Source organism: Miscanthus floridulus, chromosome 4 (genome assembly GCF_019320115.1).
Source record: "Miscanthus floridulus cultivar M001 chromosome 4, ASM1932011v1, whole genome shotgun sequence".
Classification (NCBI taxonomy): domain Eukaryota; kingdom Viridiplantae; phylum Streptophyta; class Magnoliopsida; order Poales; family Poaceae; genus Miscanthus; species Miscanthus floridulus.
The window spans coordinates 33,991,426-34,006,908 of NC_089583.1; the positions used below are offsets into that span (position 1 = coordinate 33,991,426).

Genomic DNA, 15,483 nt, shown 5'->3' on the forward strand with positions numbered 1-15,483 from the left:
AATTTTATGGTGGAAAGGATTTGGCCCCCCCTTAGCTGGCCAATTAGGTTTATAACATATATACATGTCATGACACTACGTCAAAACAGTGGATCACTACCGAAATTCATGCCGACAGAGGATAATTGGTAGTGATGGGGGTTTGGTGACCCGGCAGTGATTACAGTCTATCACTGTCGGGGCAAAGCATCACCCGTCAATGGTATCCATAAACCGGTAGTGATATATTGAGTCTCACTATCAGGTTGACGCATGAGCCGGCAGCGATATAGTGAGTGTCATTGCTGGGTTGGGACATGACCAGGTAGTGAAATTTAAGATCACTACGCTAGATTCGTGCAGTAGGAACGGGGCCATTTTTACTGTAGGGGCGGCTGGGGTTGGGAGCGCCCCTACAGTGGGCGTCCTCGGGCCCCAGCAGCCCAGCCGCCCCTACAGATGGCACTATAGGGGCGGCTGGTAACCTAAGCCGCCCCTACAGTTGGGGCTGATCTGTAGGGGCGGCTCAATCACCAGCCGCCCCTGCAGTGACCATTTTGTAGGGGCGGCTGCCACCAGCCGCCCCTGCTGTTCTACTGTAGGGGCGGCTGAATCACCAGCCGCCCCTACTGACGACGCACGAATAAATAGCAGCAGCCACTCTTTCTTCCACCTCGGGACATACTCTTCTACCAAAAAAAAGGTTGGGAGGCCTTTGGCTCCTCCTAAAAATTACTCTACTAATGGGGGAAGGTTTTAATCTCAAATCCTTTGATGAAGAGGCTCTAAAAGATAAGAAAATGCTTCTACAACCCTTTATTTGAAGTTTAATTCGTTGGTTAATGAGTAATTTGATTTTTGGTTTTCTCTTTCTTCTATGGAGCTTGAGCTAGTTATGAGTGAAATTGGACTCTAATTTTCACTATACTAGGGTAATTAGGTAGGGAAGTAAGATTGCACCCTTTGTTAGTACATCTTTGTTGATTTTAGTGTAGTATTAGTGAAGTTTGATGCATGTGTCATGAAACCCTATATCTAGATCTAGATCTAGATCTAGGATTTTGTTTTTTATTCTTTTTTAATTTTTTCTTTATGTGACTAGGGTTTGCATGTAGGTGAATGTTTAAGATTTTAATTGTTGCTAATGTGTAAAATATCCTCTACCATGGCTACAAATTATCATTTAATATTTATTTTGATTCCTTTCTATAATACATGTTTTTAATTAGTTATGGATAAATAGGCCATTAATTAATTATCCTCTACCATGAAATTGGAATGGAGTTTGCATGAAAGGTAGTGGATGAAATATTAAATGTTGCTAATTGTTTTCTTTGAAATTGTTTATTTGAACCTATCAATTTATATTTTAAAATATTTATGCATTAATAGTCAATTAATTAACTATCCTCTACTATCATGGTGCGTGTCTCAGGTATATATAATTATTCTCGAGTATTATTCTTTTTTTGGTTGTTTTGTTTCTATAAGATGGACTACATGAACTCTTGGATGTATGGTTCGTTAAGACACGACGCTCTTTTCCATGATGAGGTGGACAAATTCATCAAAGCCGCAGAGAAGCATGCAGCGACGTTGAAAGAGAATAGTGACATGATTATTTGTCCTTGCAAAGATTGCAAGAATCTTATTGCATTTCGAGATGTGAGTACCATCAAAGAACATCTGATTAGGAGAGGATTTGTTCTGGACTACACCGTATGGATTCATCACGGTGAAACAGTGGTTGTTGATGACAGCGACGATGATCTAGCTGATGAAGCTGAAACCCAAGCATACTTGTCCCGATTCACAAACGATCTTGAGCAACAAATGGATCGTGACTATGGCAATCAATAAGGTGGTGGCTTTGGCAATGAATAAGGTGGTGATGATGCTGGTGGTGTTAGCAATGATGGCGAAGCACGTGAGGGGGATGCAGATGACAACGACAACTTGGACGAAATGCTTGGGGCCTTTGGACCAGAAATATTAGAAAGGAGCAAGAGAGGTCTAGAAAATCTTGAGAGGATGACAAAAGCATCGAAGAAGACTGTGTATGATGCTGAGAAGGGCTGTCCGACATACTTCACACTGCTACGTTTTGTGCTTGAGCTACTCATCCTGAAGGCTAAGTACAGCTGGTCGGACTGCAGTTTCAATGATCTGTTGTGCCTCATGTCACGGTTGCTCCCACAACCGAACACAGTTCCCACCAACACATACCAAGCGAAGAAGGTTATAAGTCCACTCAGATTGGGAGTTGAAAAAATCCATAAATGCCCCAACCACTGTATCCTTTTTTGGCGTGGCACATCGTTCGAGACTTTAGATACATGTCCTAGGTGTGGGGCTAGTCGGTACAAGAACAATGACCTTCAAAGTGGGTGGAAGCCTCCACAGGAAAAGAGGAAGAAGGGTAGGAAGAAGGTGCTGCAAGAATCTCAGCCCCCAGAGGAAACTCCATTAGGCAACGATGCAAATAAGAGAAGAATTCCTACCCTGGTTATGTGGTACTTGCCAGTGACCGACCGCTTGAGGCGTATGTTCCTAAACCCTAAGGAAGCCGCACTGATGACATGGTGGGATGATGAGCGCAAGGTGGATGATGATACGATCGCACACCCGGCCAATTGTAGCCAGTGGCAATCGTTCGATGCCAAGTACAAAGCAGAATTCAGTGATGACCCACGGAATGTACAGTTCGTCTTGAGCACCGATGGAATGAATCCCTTCAATAAGAGGATGACCGACCACAACACATGGCCAGTCATCTTGACCATGTACAACCTCCCAACGTATTTGTGTTAGAAGAGGAAGTACCTTCTCCTCACCATTCTTATCTCCAGCCCCAAACAACCAGGCATTGATATAGACGTGTTCTTGGAGCCTCTAATGCAAGAAATGGAGAGGCTATGGAGGTATGGGGAGCTAATGTATGATGCGTTCTGGTGGGAGGACTTTATATGCAAAGCAATAATATTTGTTACTACCAATGATTACCCCGCACTGTTTGCCCTGTCTGGATAGTTCAAAGGCAAGATTGGATGCTTAGTCTGTTTTGATGGTACTAAATGGGTGTTCCTAAATGGATCCAGGAAGATAGTTTACATAAGGAACCGGCGCTTCTTAAAGATAGGTCACAAGTACTGTGGCAAATTGTACCTAAGATACTATGGCAACATCCCGGAGGATGAACCCCCTCCAGAGAGACGTCGTAATGGAGAACATATGTTCAGAATGGTCCAAAACATACACGTCGTTTATGAAAAGAAGAATCCAGATGGAACGATTAGAGATAGAGGCACACCTCCCATCGAAGGCGTACCATTCAAGAAGCAATCAATCTTCTTTCAGTACCTGCCTTATTGGCCAGACTTGGAGGTCCCCCATGCCATTGATGCGATGCACGTGCAGAAGAATGTCTTTGAGAGTCTCATGGCTACCTTGATGGACATGGGCAAGTCAAAGGATGGTCTCAGATCACGGAAAGACATGGTGCAGCTGAACGTGATGCGAGAGCTTTGGCTGGTACAGCAAGATAATGGCAAGTACAGTCTTCCCGCGGCTAGCTTCAACCTAACCCTAGAGGAGAGGAGAGCTATATGCAATTTCCTTAGGGGGGTCAGAGTGCCGACTGGGTTTTCAGCGACCCCGAAGAAGCTAGTGTCGATGAAGGACCTATCATTAACATACTGCAAGGCTTACGATTGTCATGTGATGCTGACAGTGTTCCTACCAATTGCAATCAGAGCTATAAAGCTAGAGTTCCTAAAGATGGCCATCACCCGCATGTGCTACTTCTTTTCGAAGATCTCACAGAAGATGATTCACAGGCAAGAGCTGAGTGACCTACATGAATTCATGGTGGAGACCTAGAACCAGCTAGAGATATGTTTACCTCCTGCTTTTTTTGATATAATGGTACATCTCATGATTCACCTAGTTCATCAGATCGAGGCGTTGGGCCCTAGCTTCTTGCATGAAATGTGGTCCTATGAGCGGTTCATGTCGGTTCTAAGCCGATACGTGCATAACCGAACACACCCAGAGGGCTCAATGATAGAGGGTTATAATTCCAAAGAAGTCGTCGAGTGCTGCCAAGAGTGGCTAAAAGTACAGAGAGGGATTGGTAATCTCGATTCTCATCACAAGGGAAGGCTAGCTGGGAAGGGCATAAGTGGTAGGAAAGTGTTCCTCGACAATGATTACAGAGAGGTGAGTCGGGCGCATTACAGTGTCTTGCAGAGTATGGCAGTGATGCAACCGTACATTGATGAACACATGGCTATCATTATGGCCGAGAGGAATGGACGTTCAGATGATTGGGTCATGAAACAGCATAAGCAACACCTAACATTATGGTTGAAGGACCAGAACATACAGCCTGGAGAAACCATAGATTCTATTACCATCAGTCGGTTGGCGGCCGGGCCATCGAAACAGGTGACATCTTGGAATGCTTATGACATCAATGGGTACACATACTATACCGACACAAAGGACAGGAAATCTGTGAATCAGAACAGCAGCGTCCGAATAGAGGCTCTCGACGGAGTGGGGCGAAAGGTGCTGTACTTTGGCATAATTGAAGATATATGAAAACTTGACTATGGAAGGGATATAAAGGTAGCCCTATTTCGATGCCGTTGGATCAAGCAACATCAATTAAATGAGATTGGACAGAGAGTCGTCGACCTCCAGAATGTAGGCTACCAGGATGACCGTTGGGTGCTCGCTGAACGAGTCACGCAAGTCTTCTATATGCCCGACCCGCAAAGTAACCTCCCCCTAAAGAAGAAGACAAAGCACGTGGTGGCCTCTAAAAAACAACATATCATCGGAGTTGATGCCGTGGACGATGTTGAAGCTTATAATAAGTGTGATGAGATGCCGCTATTCACAGACTTTTATAAGAAAATCGAGGCTGTGGAAAAGAACCTGTCCAAAGATGTATTGCCATGGGAACGAAAATGTGTCAAGGGAAAAGTTATCATGGTGGGCTAGCTAGTTTATGTAAGTGTGTCAGTGTTCGTAAGACTACATTCATGTATGTGTGTGTGAGAGTACATTTATGTATGTGTGTGAGACTACATTCATGTATGTGTGTGTGAGACTACATTCATGTATGTTTGTGTGAACAATGTGTACTAAGAATTTAACAAATGAAAAAATGACCAAAATAAAAGTTGTAGATATTCATGAGTTGAACAACTTTAGTATTCATTACTTTTTTAGTTGAAATCAATTTGGGTCTCAAATTTTGGTTCGAACTTGTTATTTTTTCAAATTTCAAATTTGAAAGGTTCAAATTTTGTCAAATGATAAGATGACTAAAATAAAAGTTGTAGATCTTGATGAGTTGAACAACTTTTTTATTCATCACTTTTATATCTGAAATAATTTAGGGTTTGAAAATTTAGTTTAAACTTGTCAAATTCCAAATTTCAAAATTTAAAATATGTAAAACATTGTCACATCCAAGTTTGATCAAACTTAAATGCTGAAGCATGATTTTAGAAATTTTTAGGAAAAGAAACCATCACATTTGGAGTTAGTATAAGGGAGAACAACTAGTTACAAAGTTTACCCACAGATTAAAAAGAGAAATCACACTGTTCTAGACGATCCTTACATGATCTAGTGAATAGTATGATTTCTTTTTTTAATCTATGGGTCAACTTTGTAACTAGTTTTTCTTTCTCATACTAACTTCAAATCTGATGATTTTTTTTCCTAAAATTTTCTAAAATAATTCTCTATCAATTTATTTTGTTGGTTTTTGTCAATATATACATCTCTCATAAGGTTTTATAAACTATATGAGACATGTGTAAGATTAGTGAATAATGTGGGCTAAGAATTTGTCAAATGAAAAAATGACCAAAATAAAAGTTGTAGATATTCATGAGTTGAACAACTTTAGTAATCATCACTTTTTATGTTGAAATCAATTTGGGTCTCAAATTTTGGTTCGAACTTGTTATTTTTTCAAATTTCAAATTTAAAAGGTTCAAATTTTGTCAAATGACAAGTTGACCAAAATAAAAGTTGTAGATATTAATGAGTTGAACAACTTTAGTATTCATCACTTTTTATGTTGAAATTATTTTGGGTCTCAAATTTTGGTTCGAACTTGTCATTTTTTGAAATTTCAAATTTGAAAGGTTCAAATTTTGTCAAATGACAAGATGACCAGAATAAAAGTTGTAAATCTTCATGACCTCTAGAACTTTGATTTTCATTTGAGATCATTTGGTGTCTTAAAATTATTTTAGTAGTTTTGATTTTAATTTTTTAAAATTTAATTTTTTCCCCCATTTTGATTTAGAATTTTGAAAAAAAAATTCAACTGTAGGGGCAGCTTATAACATCAGCCGCCCTTACAGTTTCTCTGTAGGGGCGGCTTAGTGGATTCAAGGTACATTACAACGAAATTAGGTAAGGCTTATAACCTCCGTCGCTGTGGGCGCTACAACTGTTGGGCGAAATCGGGCACTGCACCGCCGCCGTCAGGCTGCCCATTTTCGCCGCCAGCGTCGCCTGCACCGCCGTCGCCTGCCCCTCCCTGACCCCTCCACCGCCTCTTCCACCGTCTCCCTGACCCAACCGCCGCCCCCGCCCCATCCACCGCCGTTTCCAAGGCCACGACGGCGGCTAGAGTTTGGGAGCGCTCGCCTGCGGCACCGCCGGCGGCCGCATCCCCGCTCTCCCTCCCGGTCCTGGTTGTCCGCCCGTAGCACCAATCACTCGACCCCACCAGATCACCCTCGCCGGTCGCCGCCGCTCCACTCCAGAAGGTGCCCCGCCCCACCGCCGGCCCCAGCAAACCAGCCTAGGCACTGCCGCTCGAGTCGACTGGCCCCGAAACCCGAAGAGGAGAAGCAAGCTGTGATAGCATCCGGTGTGATGAATCACGTGGCGGCTTGATCCAAAGGGCTTCTGGTCCTTGTCCTTCACGGGCGCTGCCACTGCCGCTCCTCGTTTCAATCCTTCCTGCGCAAGGTACGGGGTATGGAAATGCACTGTGTTTCTCTTGTTTGGCTGACTGCTGGAGTAGTTGATTCCAAATCCTGATTGGCGGCTCGCAGTTCAGCAGTGTAGAGTTCTGGTCCATGCTGTCCCGGATTATTGGCTGTAGATGCAGACCTGTACATGCAGATACGGCATTATTTGGTTGTTCCCCATCCGTTTGGTTTAGTTCCGTAGTTACTTCAGTGTAGTGTGCATACTTGAATTATTTTGAAATTGAACATTAGTAGCCTTGTTAATTAGTATCAAGCTAACAGAGTAATGGATATATGGGTGAAGGGAGCTGTGTTTCACCAAAGGGTGTAAAACCTGGATCATGCTACTTGAGTTTCCTGGAGTCAGCTGAATACATGGTGTCAATGTACCGTCTCTGTCGTCCTCTTTCTCTCCTGTGAATGCAAGCTATTAGATAGAATGACTAAACCACGTATCTGTACATCCCAGAATGCAAGCTATTTTTCTGGCAATGTGAATTCACTTTTGGGTGGTTGTGCAATGCAACTGGCGTGTAGTATGCCATAACAGTGATACTTTTGGGAATAGTTTTTTTTTTTTCTTTTCTTTTTGGGTAAGGTTTTTAGAGAAAACTCAAGTAGCATGCGACGGTGACCCATGTGCGCATTTGGCTAGTCTGTGTAGGACCAAGTTTTAGGTGTTAGTGGCTTTATGATATGCTTGTCTGAGTCAGAAGCAATTGGAATATCACCATCTTGCGGAATTTGTCATTTATAATACAAACACCTCTTGCCTGTTCTTTTTGCCTTATTTTGAAGTTGACCTTTGACATGCATGAGACATGGTTACTTTCGAAGAACCTGTTAAGCCATGTGCGGTGTGCCTGCATCAAACTAATGGGTTAGGTTCAGTCTCAAGTGTCTAGATTATGCTGAAGCAAATGTGTGCTAGCTCCTTCTCTCCTCATGGCAGTATGCTGATTGGACTAGATTTCATGCATCTTGGCCGATTCAGCATGAGTGGACAACTCTGATGGGTAGCCCACATTTACAAAAGAGGGGAAATTGACCCCTTTTTTTATGGGGAGAAAATCTGAATAGGATGGTCAACTTAGTGTTTTATCAATTTTGATTGAGGAAAAATAATTGTTTTATTTCTTTAGCATATTAAAGGTAAAATGATCACTGCTGCAGTGAAGATATGCTTTACTATATTTGTAGCCTGACGTGCGTGGTAAGATGCTAGATGCTGCTAGCATTTCAAATATAAGTTGGTTGCCAGCTTATTGAAAACCAGATGAGCAGTAAGATATGTTGTGCACCTGGTGAAAGAGGATCTGAAAATATATACAGTAAACAATAATAGGCTTGCCCATTTCATGTGATTGCCATCAAGTGGGGGGGGGGGGGGGGATTCGTTTAGACTATTTCCAATCAAATATCTCACCTTCACGTCCCTGCTTGATAAAAACTTCCCCAAGTTGTGAAGAATACATTTTAAATCGTCCACCTACAGTTGTGAAATAATGATAGTCAGTGACCACACGGACCGAAATAGTGGGATTGATTTTGAAATAATAGGTCATGCTCGCATAATATACCTTGAGATATCCTGCTCTATTTATGTCAAAGTACCTAAAGGCCTATAAGATCAAGACATTATTAACTGTCAGACCAAAAACCAAATACACCCTTAACGTTTCCCATGCATCAGAGAAAAACAAACATTACCTGCAATAGGTCCTTGTCGACCACCTCATCTTTTGCTGGCTTAACCTCCTTACTGACAACCTTTTCTCCACCTTCCACCGAATCTCCTTTCTCTGCCACGGACTGCTTTTCCTCTATTGAAGCAGCTCTTTCATGGATATTAGTAATATTTTCTACCTCAGGCTGTGTTGTACTTTTGTTATTTCCACCATCTGCTGTCGCTACTTCTTCTGGCTTCACCTCTCTGTCGTTTGTGTTCTCATTCTGTGCCACAAGAAAATGAGGTGCCACGATTAGGCATGGTTAGCTCTATGGAACTAGCTTTGTGTATCTCTTGCATAAAGTTGAAACTCAAACATAAAAATAGTGAGATGATATTATATGTGAAACCACACAATATGACAATGCTACTTAGAAAAAACTAAAATGTAAGATTGATGAAAGGCAGTCTCAAGCACTATAGGGAGGAAGTAGGCTACTGGCCCAGATGACCTTGACAGTGTAGGTGATTGCCACTATATAAGCCCAAGACTTGATTAGAACAGCATGGTTAACTTCCATATGTCAAGGAAAAGAAAGTGGAATTTTAAGAAAACACAAGGTAATAAATGACAAGTCGGTTCAAATAATGAAGAGCTGAATCAACTAGGTCAAAAAAAATGCTGGAAAATAACCTGCTCTGCAATCTGTTCTTCAGCATGAGCATCATCCATGTCCTCATCATCTTCATATATTTCTATTTCTTCAGGATCTTCCTCGTATTCAGGATCTTCCTCCTCCATATTTGCATCAGCTGCAGGTTTATCAAGAACAGACTCTGAATGATCAGTGCTCGTATTTTCATCGCCCTCTTTTGCTGGTTCACCATGGTTAGCAATTGGATGATTGGTACCAAGTTTTATCTGACCCTCTTTTGACAGTTCAGCATGGACATTTGCTGATTGATCTGTGCTCATCTTTTCTTCACCCTCTTTTGTTATTTTAACACTGCCTCCTAGATTATCAACACTTTCAGTTATAGTCTCATGATTAGTCTTGGATCGCTTCTCGGAGGATTTCTTCTCTTCTTTCTTTAGATCTTCATCTCTTTGGCGTTTACGTTGATTCCTCTTCACAACATAATGCCTGTACAGTTTCTGCGAAGGAAAAAGAACATGTGTTGAAACATATCAACTTGCCAAAAGGCCCAAAACATACTGTGGATGAGCATGGTCACAATACAGCCCTTAACAGGGCATGCGCACGCGCGTGGGGGTGGGGGGGGGGGGCATGAAAAATAGTGACAAAATCAGTGTATCTTGTAGTAGGCATATATTTGTCTATGTCCATCCTTGTAGTCCATCTTGTTTGAGTCATACAGCATATGCAGTGGTTGGCCTGACTGTGAATTTTTTGCTTATCTTTTCTTCTATCCATCTTGTTTGAGTCATACAGCATATGCAGTGGGCTAGTACTACTACAAGTACTACTACTACTACTACTACTACTACTACTACTACTAGTACTACTACTTGTACTACTAGTACTACTACTTCTACCACTAGTACTACTACTTCTACAACTTATACTACTTTTTTTCTTGCATCTCTTAGAACAAGGCACGGAATGTCGCGGACATCAAAGAGTGCATCCCGATGCCCCGTGAATGATGAGCAGCCATCCCATGGAGAGCAAGAACTAGATGACCAGCTTACTCAGAAGCAGTTCGATAACGAGTTAGAAAAGGGTCTAGAAGTGATGCTTACTCAGGAGGACCTTGTCGATGATGAGGATCCAGTGGGAGGAGCCCAGGGAAGAGAAGGCAGAGAGGATACCCAAGGCAAAGAAGGAGATGATGATGACGATACCTCATCAGGGGGATATGTAAGTCCCGAGGATCCTTTCCCACAAGAACCCAGACGGAGGCCAACAGAGGACGAGTTGGACAAAGATTTTAATCCGAACGACGAGGTACGGATAAAGCCTTAGTAGCTTGTAAATTTGGCTAATGCTATGGCTTTATGTTACCTCTGCTAACACTTTTGACCTGTCGGATACACAGGTCGTCCCTACTCAACCTCTGAAAAGACGACGTCGGCCTCTGGCTCGTCTTGCCGGACAATACGTAGTGGGGCAAAGGAGATCAGAGGAAGGAGCCATAGGTACTCACAATGAGGCCTCCGCTCCACAACCTTAGGACACAACCACGACTGAGACTGCCCAGCCAAAGAGGAAACGAGGGGGGATTAGAAAGCCAAACCAATATCACGACAATGCATGCTATGTGATAACGGAGGTCGGACCAGACGGGTAGATCCTTGAGCCATATACATACAGGGCGAAATTCCGTAATCACATCGGGTTTGTAGTTAGAGATAAGTTGAACCCAGCTATCTGTAGCTAGAATCTTGTACCTATGAGCCAAAAGGTAGATCTATGGGAGAAGCTGAAGTAGAACTTCAGGTTTTCGGAGGGAACGCACGAGTTGGTACAACAAAATGCTTTCAAGATAATGGGGCAGAGCTTCCGACGTTGGCAGTCAGATCTGAACAAGAACTTTATCCAACAGAAGTTAACTCCTTTCCACGAGTATGGCAACATAACTCCTAGTCAATGGGAGGAGCTCGTGGCTGAGAAGACTTCAGAGGCATCATTGTCCCTCAGTGCCCGTAACAGCGAGCAGGCGAAGAAGAACCAACACTACCCTCGTCTAGGCCCCGGTGGCTACGCTGGCAAGCAAGAGGTCTTTAGGAAGATGGACGCAGAGGCCAAAGTTGCCGGGAATACGGAAGTGCCAATGTTGAAGCCACGCCTTAAACAGTGGATATACGCGAGGAGTGTCGATTCATCTGGTAGTAGCCTCAAGTTTGCTAAGCCGGAGACCGGAGAGGTAGTATCAAAAATACTGAAACTTGCTGAAGACAAGGAGAAGGGCGCATTCAACCCTTCCAGAGAGAGGGACGAGCTTACCGTTGCCTTGGGAAACCCCGAGTACACAGGACGCACTAGGGGGCTAGGGAAGAGGATGTCCTGAAAGCACGGATTCGTAGAGGAGAGGCACATGTATAAGAAACATGATAGAGACCGAGAGTCTAATCTTGAGCGCCAAGTGAAGGCTCTAGTTGAAAAGATGTTGGTGGAGAAAGGACTATCTACGATGGAGCCACATACACCAATGGGGCCGCCTAGAGAACTGGTGGTAGTTGGCAGCCCTCCGGATGTTCCCAGCAGTCAAGGTTCCAATGCAACCGGAACCCCCGTCAATCGCATACGGGCGCCAACCAGTTGTAAATTGGTGGTTCCGATGGGCAGGCAAAACGTGATCATTGAGGTGGCAACGGGCGTGGCACATCCTCTGGGCGGCACGTGGCACAATAGGGACATCCCGTAGGATTACACTTGGGTCGAGGTGCATACCATGAAGCCTGAGTTCATGACTTGGAAGATAGAACACCCTACTCCCTAGGGGCTCGTGTTACTCGAAGACGTCATGAACCAGTTCATCCTCTGGCATAGACGGGATATTGTATTGACCGAGTCTTCGCCAACTCCGACTGAAGTTCATCCTCGGGAGCGACCCGTCGAGGACGGGGAGGTATACTCACTGGCCCATGACCATGACCACCACACGCTAGAGACTTCTCCACCTCGTACCAAGCAAGGGCATGATGACATGCCACATCCTTCTCCACCTCGTATCGAGCATGGGCATGATGACATGCCACGTCTTTCTCCAGCTCGTACCGAGCAAAGGCATGATGAGATGCAACATTCTTATCAACAAGCGCAGTCGATACATGAACAACAAGTGTCTCATGAACAGCAATTGCCTCGTGAACAGCCGATACGTGAAGAACAAGTGGCCCCTGGAGCAGGTGATGCACAAGTTGACAAGGACATGCCCGAATGGGAAGCTCGAAACAAAATCCCAATCAAGATAAGGCCATCGTATGTGGGCATTAATGACGTCTCGTCGGTGCACAAGTGGATGGCTCATGACCAGTTTAAGCCTAAGAACCAAGTAAAAGAATTCAGAGCACCAGCTTCTGAGGAGGGCACCACTGAGGAGGGCACCACTAGCAAACTGCACAAAGGGTTTAACAAGTATCCAGCTGTTGATAACCTCAAATGGTCAGATGATTGCCCGGATAAATATGAAAAAGGCAAGAACTTCCTACCAAACCGAGTCCTACAGTGCTTGCCACGTGGAATGAGAAAGTTCCACAATTGGTACTTGCGTGCTCAGATAACAGAACTAGAAATCTTACAAGCATGGATCCCTGCCGGCACATTTGGAGCCCTAGGTGGGCAAATTGCCATTGAGTTTAAGGATATCCAGGCATGCTTCCACCTCGGACGAATGGAAATGAATCTGATTCGCATATGGTGCCTGTAAGTCCTTGCCCTCTCAATATGATATGAATGTAATCTTTTAATTTTGTTGTAACTAACCTGCGTTGTATTTGTAGAATGCAAGCGGACTTTGTGAAAAATAGGCCAGCTCTGAAACACGGGTATATAGACCCTTCACCTATAGCATCAACAAATTTTAATTACCCTAAAGAGTGGAAACTAGATTGCAAAGAACTAGGAGCTGGAAAGACACTTAAGAAGAAAGAGGACATCAGAAACTAGAAAATATTGGAAGAGTCTCTCAAGGTTGCGGCATACATTGCCCTATGTTTTAAAAATCTCCAACAACACGATGATATATGGATACCATACCACTTCAAGTAAGTTCGACTGTATATTTAGCTTTGTTCAAATTACTTTGTTCGATGCAAAAGAGCTTATGTGTTCCTTCTATGACTAAATTCATGCAGCGATCACTGGATTTGCATAGGCGTCTGGCTCTCACATAGCATGGCATGGGTCTTTGATTCAGCGGATTTCCCAGTCGAGACATACAAAGACTTCATAACGATTGTCAAGACGTATACATATTGACAATCCTTATTTTAGCTACTATGTTTGTATACATACTTGTAAGGTTCAATGTGTGATACTAACAAGTTGCATTTGCTAAAACCATTGGAACAGGGCATTCAGGCACTATGTCCAGGAACATAAGGGGAGGCATCATCCAAATAGGAAGGAAAAGTTGTATGTCAAAACTTTATGTGCGGTAAGTGTCATTTACTTTGGTACTCCATATATTACGTGTCTGTCAATAGCATTACTTAACATCTCCATATGCAAAACACACAGTGCCCCAAGCAGAAGCTTGGGAGTCTACATTGTGGATACTACACATGTATTATGATGAGTACCATCGGTGGCTACAACAGAAACCCAATCTGGTAAGTTTGAATCTCTTCGCTCGTAGTATGAAAAGTTCGCATATGTTGTGATATAGTAAACCTAAACTTGTTCTCTTGTAGTTGGACAAAGATAAAGATACGAGAAGGAACCCATACAAGGATGACGAGCTCTTAGAGATGGTCGGCGACCTTTGCAACTTTATAATGGACCAGATTGTGTATCATAAAGACACTTACCATCATCTTCTTTCCGACTTAGGTAGTAATCCTCTATATCAACACCTTTGGGAGACTGATAGGTTAGCCCTAGGTCGTTGATGACAATGTGGACTTGTGGTATGATTTGGATCAGACTTTGGAACGGTTTGGACTTTGTTATAATGATGGACTTCATAATGGACTATGTTGTAATGATGGACTTTTGTGAATTATGATTTGTGATGATGGTCTTGTGTTTGTGGATGTATATATGTATATTTGTGGCAGTCAGATTTGAATTTGAATTATTATTTTTTTTGCTGGGAAATCCACTATAGGGGCGGTTCTTGATTGAACCGCCCTTACAAATACACACAGCAGGGGCGGCTGGTGATACAGCTGCCCTTACAGAAGTCCACTACAGGGACGGCTGATATTATCAGCCGCCCTTACTGAGGGAAATGTAGGGGCGACTGAAAACACTAGCCGCCCCTACAGAGGGTACTGCAGGGGCGGTTAGGAAACCGCCCCTACAGAGGCACCCTCTGTAGAAACACCCTGGGAAGGGTGGCTGGTGCAGCCGCTCCTACAGAGGCTCTAGAGCCGTCCCTACAGTAACATTCTGTAGTAGTAGATATCACTGGATCGTTCTTTAACCCTGCAGGGACACTCCTGACATCACTGCCAGTTTGGTACCACACCCAACAGAATTTGTGAGTATCACTGTTGGCTCAATACCACACCTGAAAGTGAGTATTATAAGGCTCTAGATACACCAGATATATAACGCAATAGGCACTTATAATCAACCAGGTATATAACGCATAACAGAATTATAAAGCACCAGAAACACCAGATATAACGAACCAGATATACACAAGATTATTCATGAAGTTATATAGCACACATGAAACATCGATAATGTATATATACACAAGATTTAGCTGGAATAACACTTAAATCACTTTGAATTAGTTCTCGTCTCCACATAAAATGTAAAATTGTGATTTCTCTCACTACCCTAGATCTTTTCAGTTCAAAATTCTCCTTCACTGTCGGATTTTAAACTGACACAGGTAAAGCGGCAATGACGAGGGATTGACATCACTGCTGGTTCTTGAAAACCGACGCTGATGTGGTTTCTAGGAAATCTAAAAAATGGGCTGAAAATAGGGGAAAAAAATTTAATACCTGGAGAGACTCCATTGGACAGCCACACGGTCGCACGTCACAAGCCATAAGATTTTTCGTGCAAAAAACACAGCTTCACAACCACCAGTGCTCAAACCCCCGATGCTTCGCATGTTCGTCCCCTAATCGCTCCACCTGTATGATGCTTGTGTCTAAATGAGATATTTGTCGTAGCCATT

The 15,483-nt window shown here is 43.2% G+C and overlaps 2 protein-coding genes and 1 pseudogene across 4 annotated transcripts; 2 read left to right on the top strand and 1 right to left on the bottom strand.

Moving 5' to 3' along the window:
* The first annotated feature begins 1,491 nt into the window (after positions 1–1,491).
* LOC136548369 (uncharacterized) lies at positions 1,492–6,379 on the top strand (annotated as a pseudogene).
* Positions 6,380–6,444: 65 nt separating this feature from the next.
* On the top strand, positions 6,445–14,384 carry LOC136549589 (uncharacterized). 3 transcript variants are annotated; one of them, XR_010781958.1, is made up of 8 exons: positions 6,445–6,984; positions 10,268–10,625; positions 10,717–13,046; positions 13,124–13,387; positions 13,478–13,588; positions 13,695–13,779; positions 13,863–13,954; positions 14,036–14,383. XR_010781958.1 is itself a non-coding variant. In XM_066540927.1 (7 exons), exons 4-7 carry the CDS (start codon positions 13,518–13,520, stop codon positions 14,088–14,090), a joined length of 303 nt encoding a protein of 100 aa, XP_066397024.1. In that variant the 5' UTR covers positions 6,445–6,984; positions 10,268–13,046; positions 13,124–13,387; positions 13,478–13,517; the 3' UTR covers positions 14,091–14,384. The 3 variants fall into 3 exon arrangements, 1 of the variants encoding a protein (XP_066397024.1); XR_010781957.1 differs by having other exon boundaries at positions 10,268–13,046; XM_066540927.1 differs by having other exon boundaries at positions 10,268–13,046; positions 14,036–14,384.
* LOC136548371 (protein SHORT ROOT IN SALT MEDIUM 1-like) lies at positions 6,815–9,904 on the bottom strand. Its single transcript, XM_066539927.1, has 5 exons — positions 9,350–9,904; positions 8,697–8,939; positions 8,567–8,608; positions 8,391–8,475; positions 6,815–7,128 (listed from the first exon to the last, which is right to left on the bottom strand). Exons 1-5 carry the CDS (start codon positions 9,629–9,631, stop codon positions 6,815–6,817), a joined length of 966 nt encoding a protein of 321 aa, XP_066396024.1. The 5' UTR covers positions 9,632–9,904.
* Positions 14,385–15,483: the final 1,099 nt, after the last annotated feature.

Bases quoted from the DNA above. Each gene is read 5' to 3' on its own strand.
- LOC136548371 (XM_066539927.1), bottom strand. From the start codon at position 9,631: ATGAGCACAGATCAATCAGCAAATGTCCATGCTGAACTGTCAAAAGAG. The intron at 8,609-8,696 runs GTAATGTTTGTT...TTGATCTTATAG, and splicing joins TCGACAAGGACCTATTGCAG to GCCTTTAGGTACTTTGACAT. The intron at 7,129-8,390 runs GTCTAAACGAAT...CTGCATGTACAG, and splicing joins GAGATATTTGATTGGAAATA to GTCTGCATCTACAGCCAATA.
- LOC136549589 (XM_066540927.1), top strand. From the start codon at position 13,518: ATGGCATGGGTCTTTGATTCAGCGGATTTCCCAGTCGAGACATACAAA. The intron at 13,780-13,862 runs GTAAGTGTCATT...CAAAACACACAG, and splicing joins ATGTCAAAACTTTATGTGCG to TGCCCCAAGCAGAAGCTTGG. The intron at 13,955-14,035 runs GTAAGTTTGAAT...GTTCTCTTGTAG, and splicing joins TACAACAGAAACCCAATCTG to TTGGACAAAGATAAAGATAC.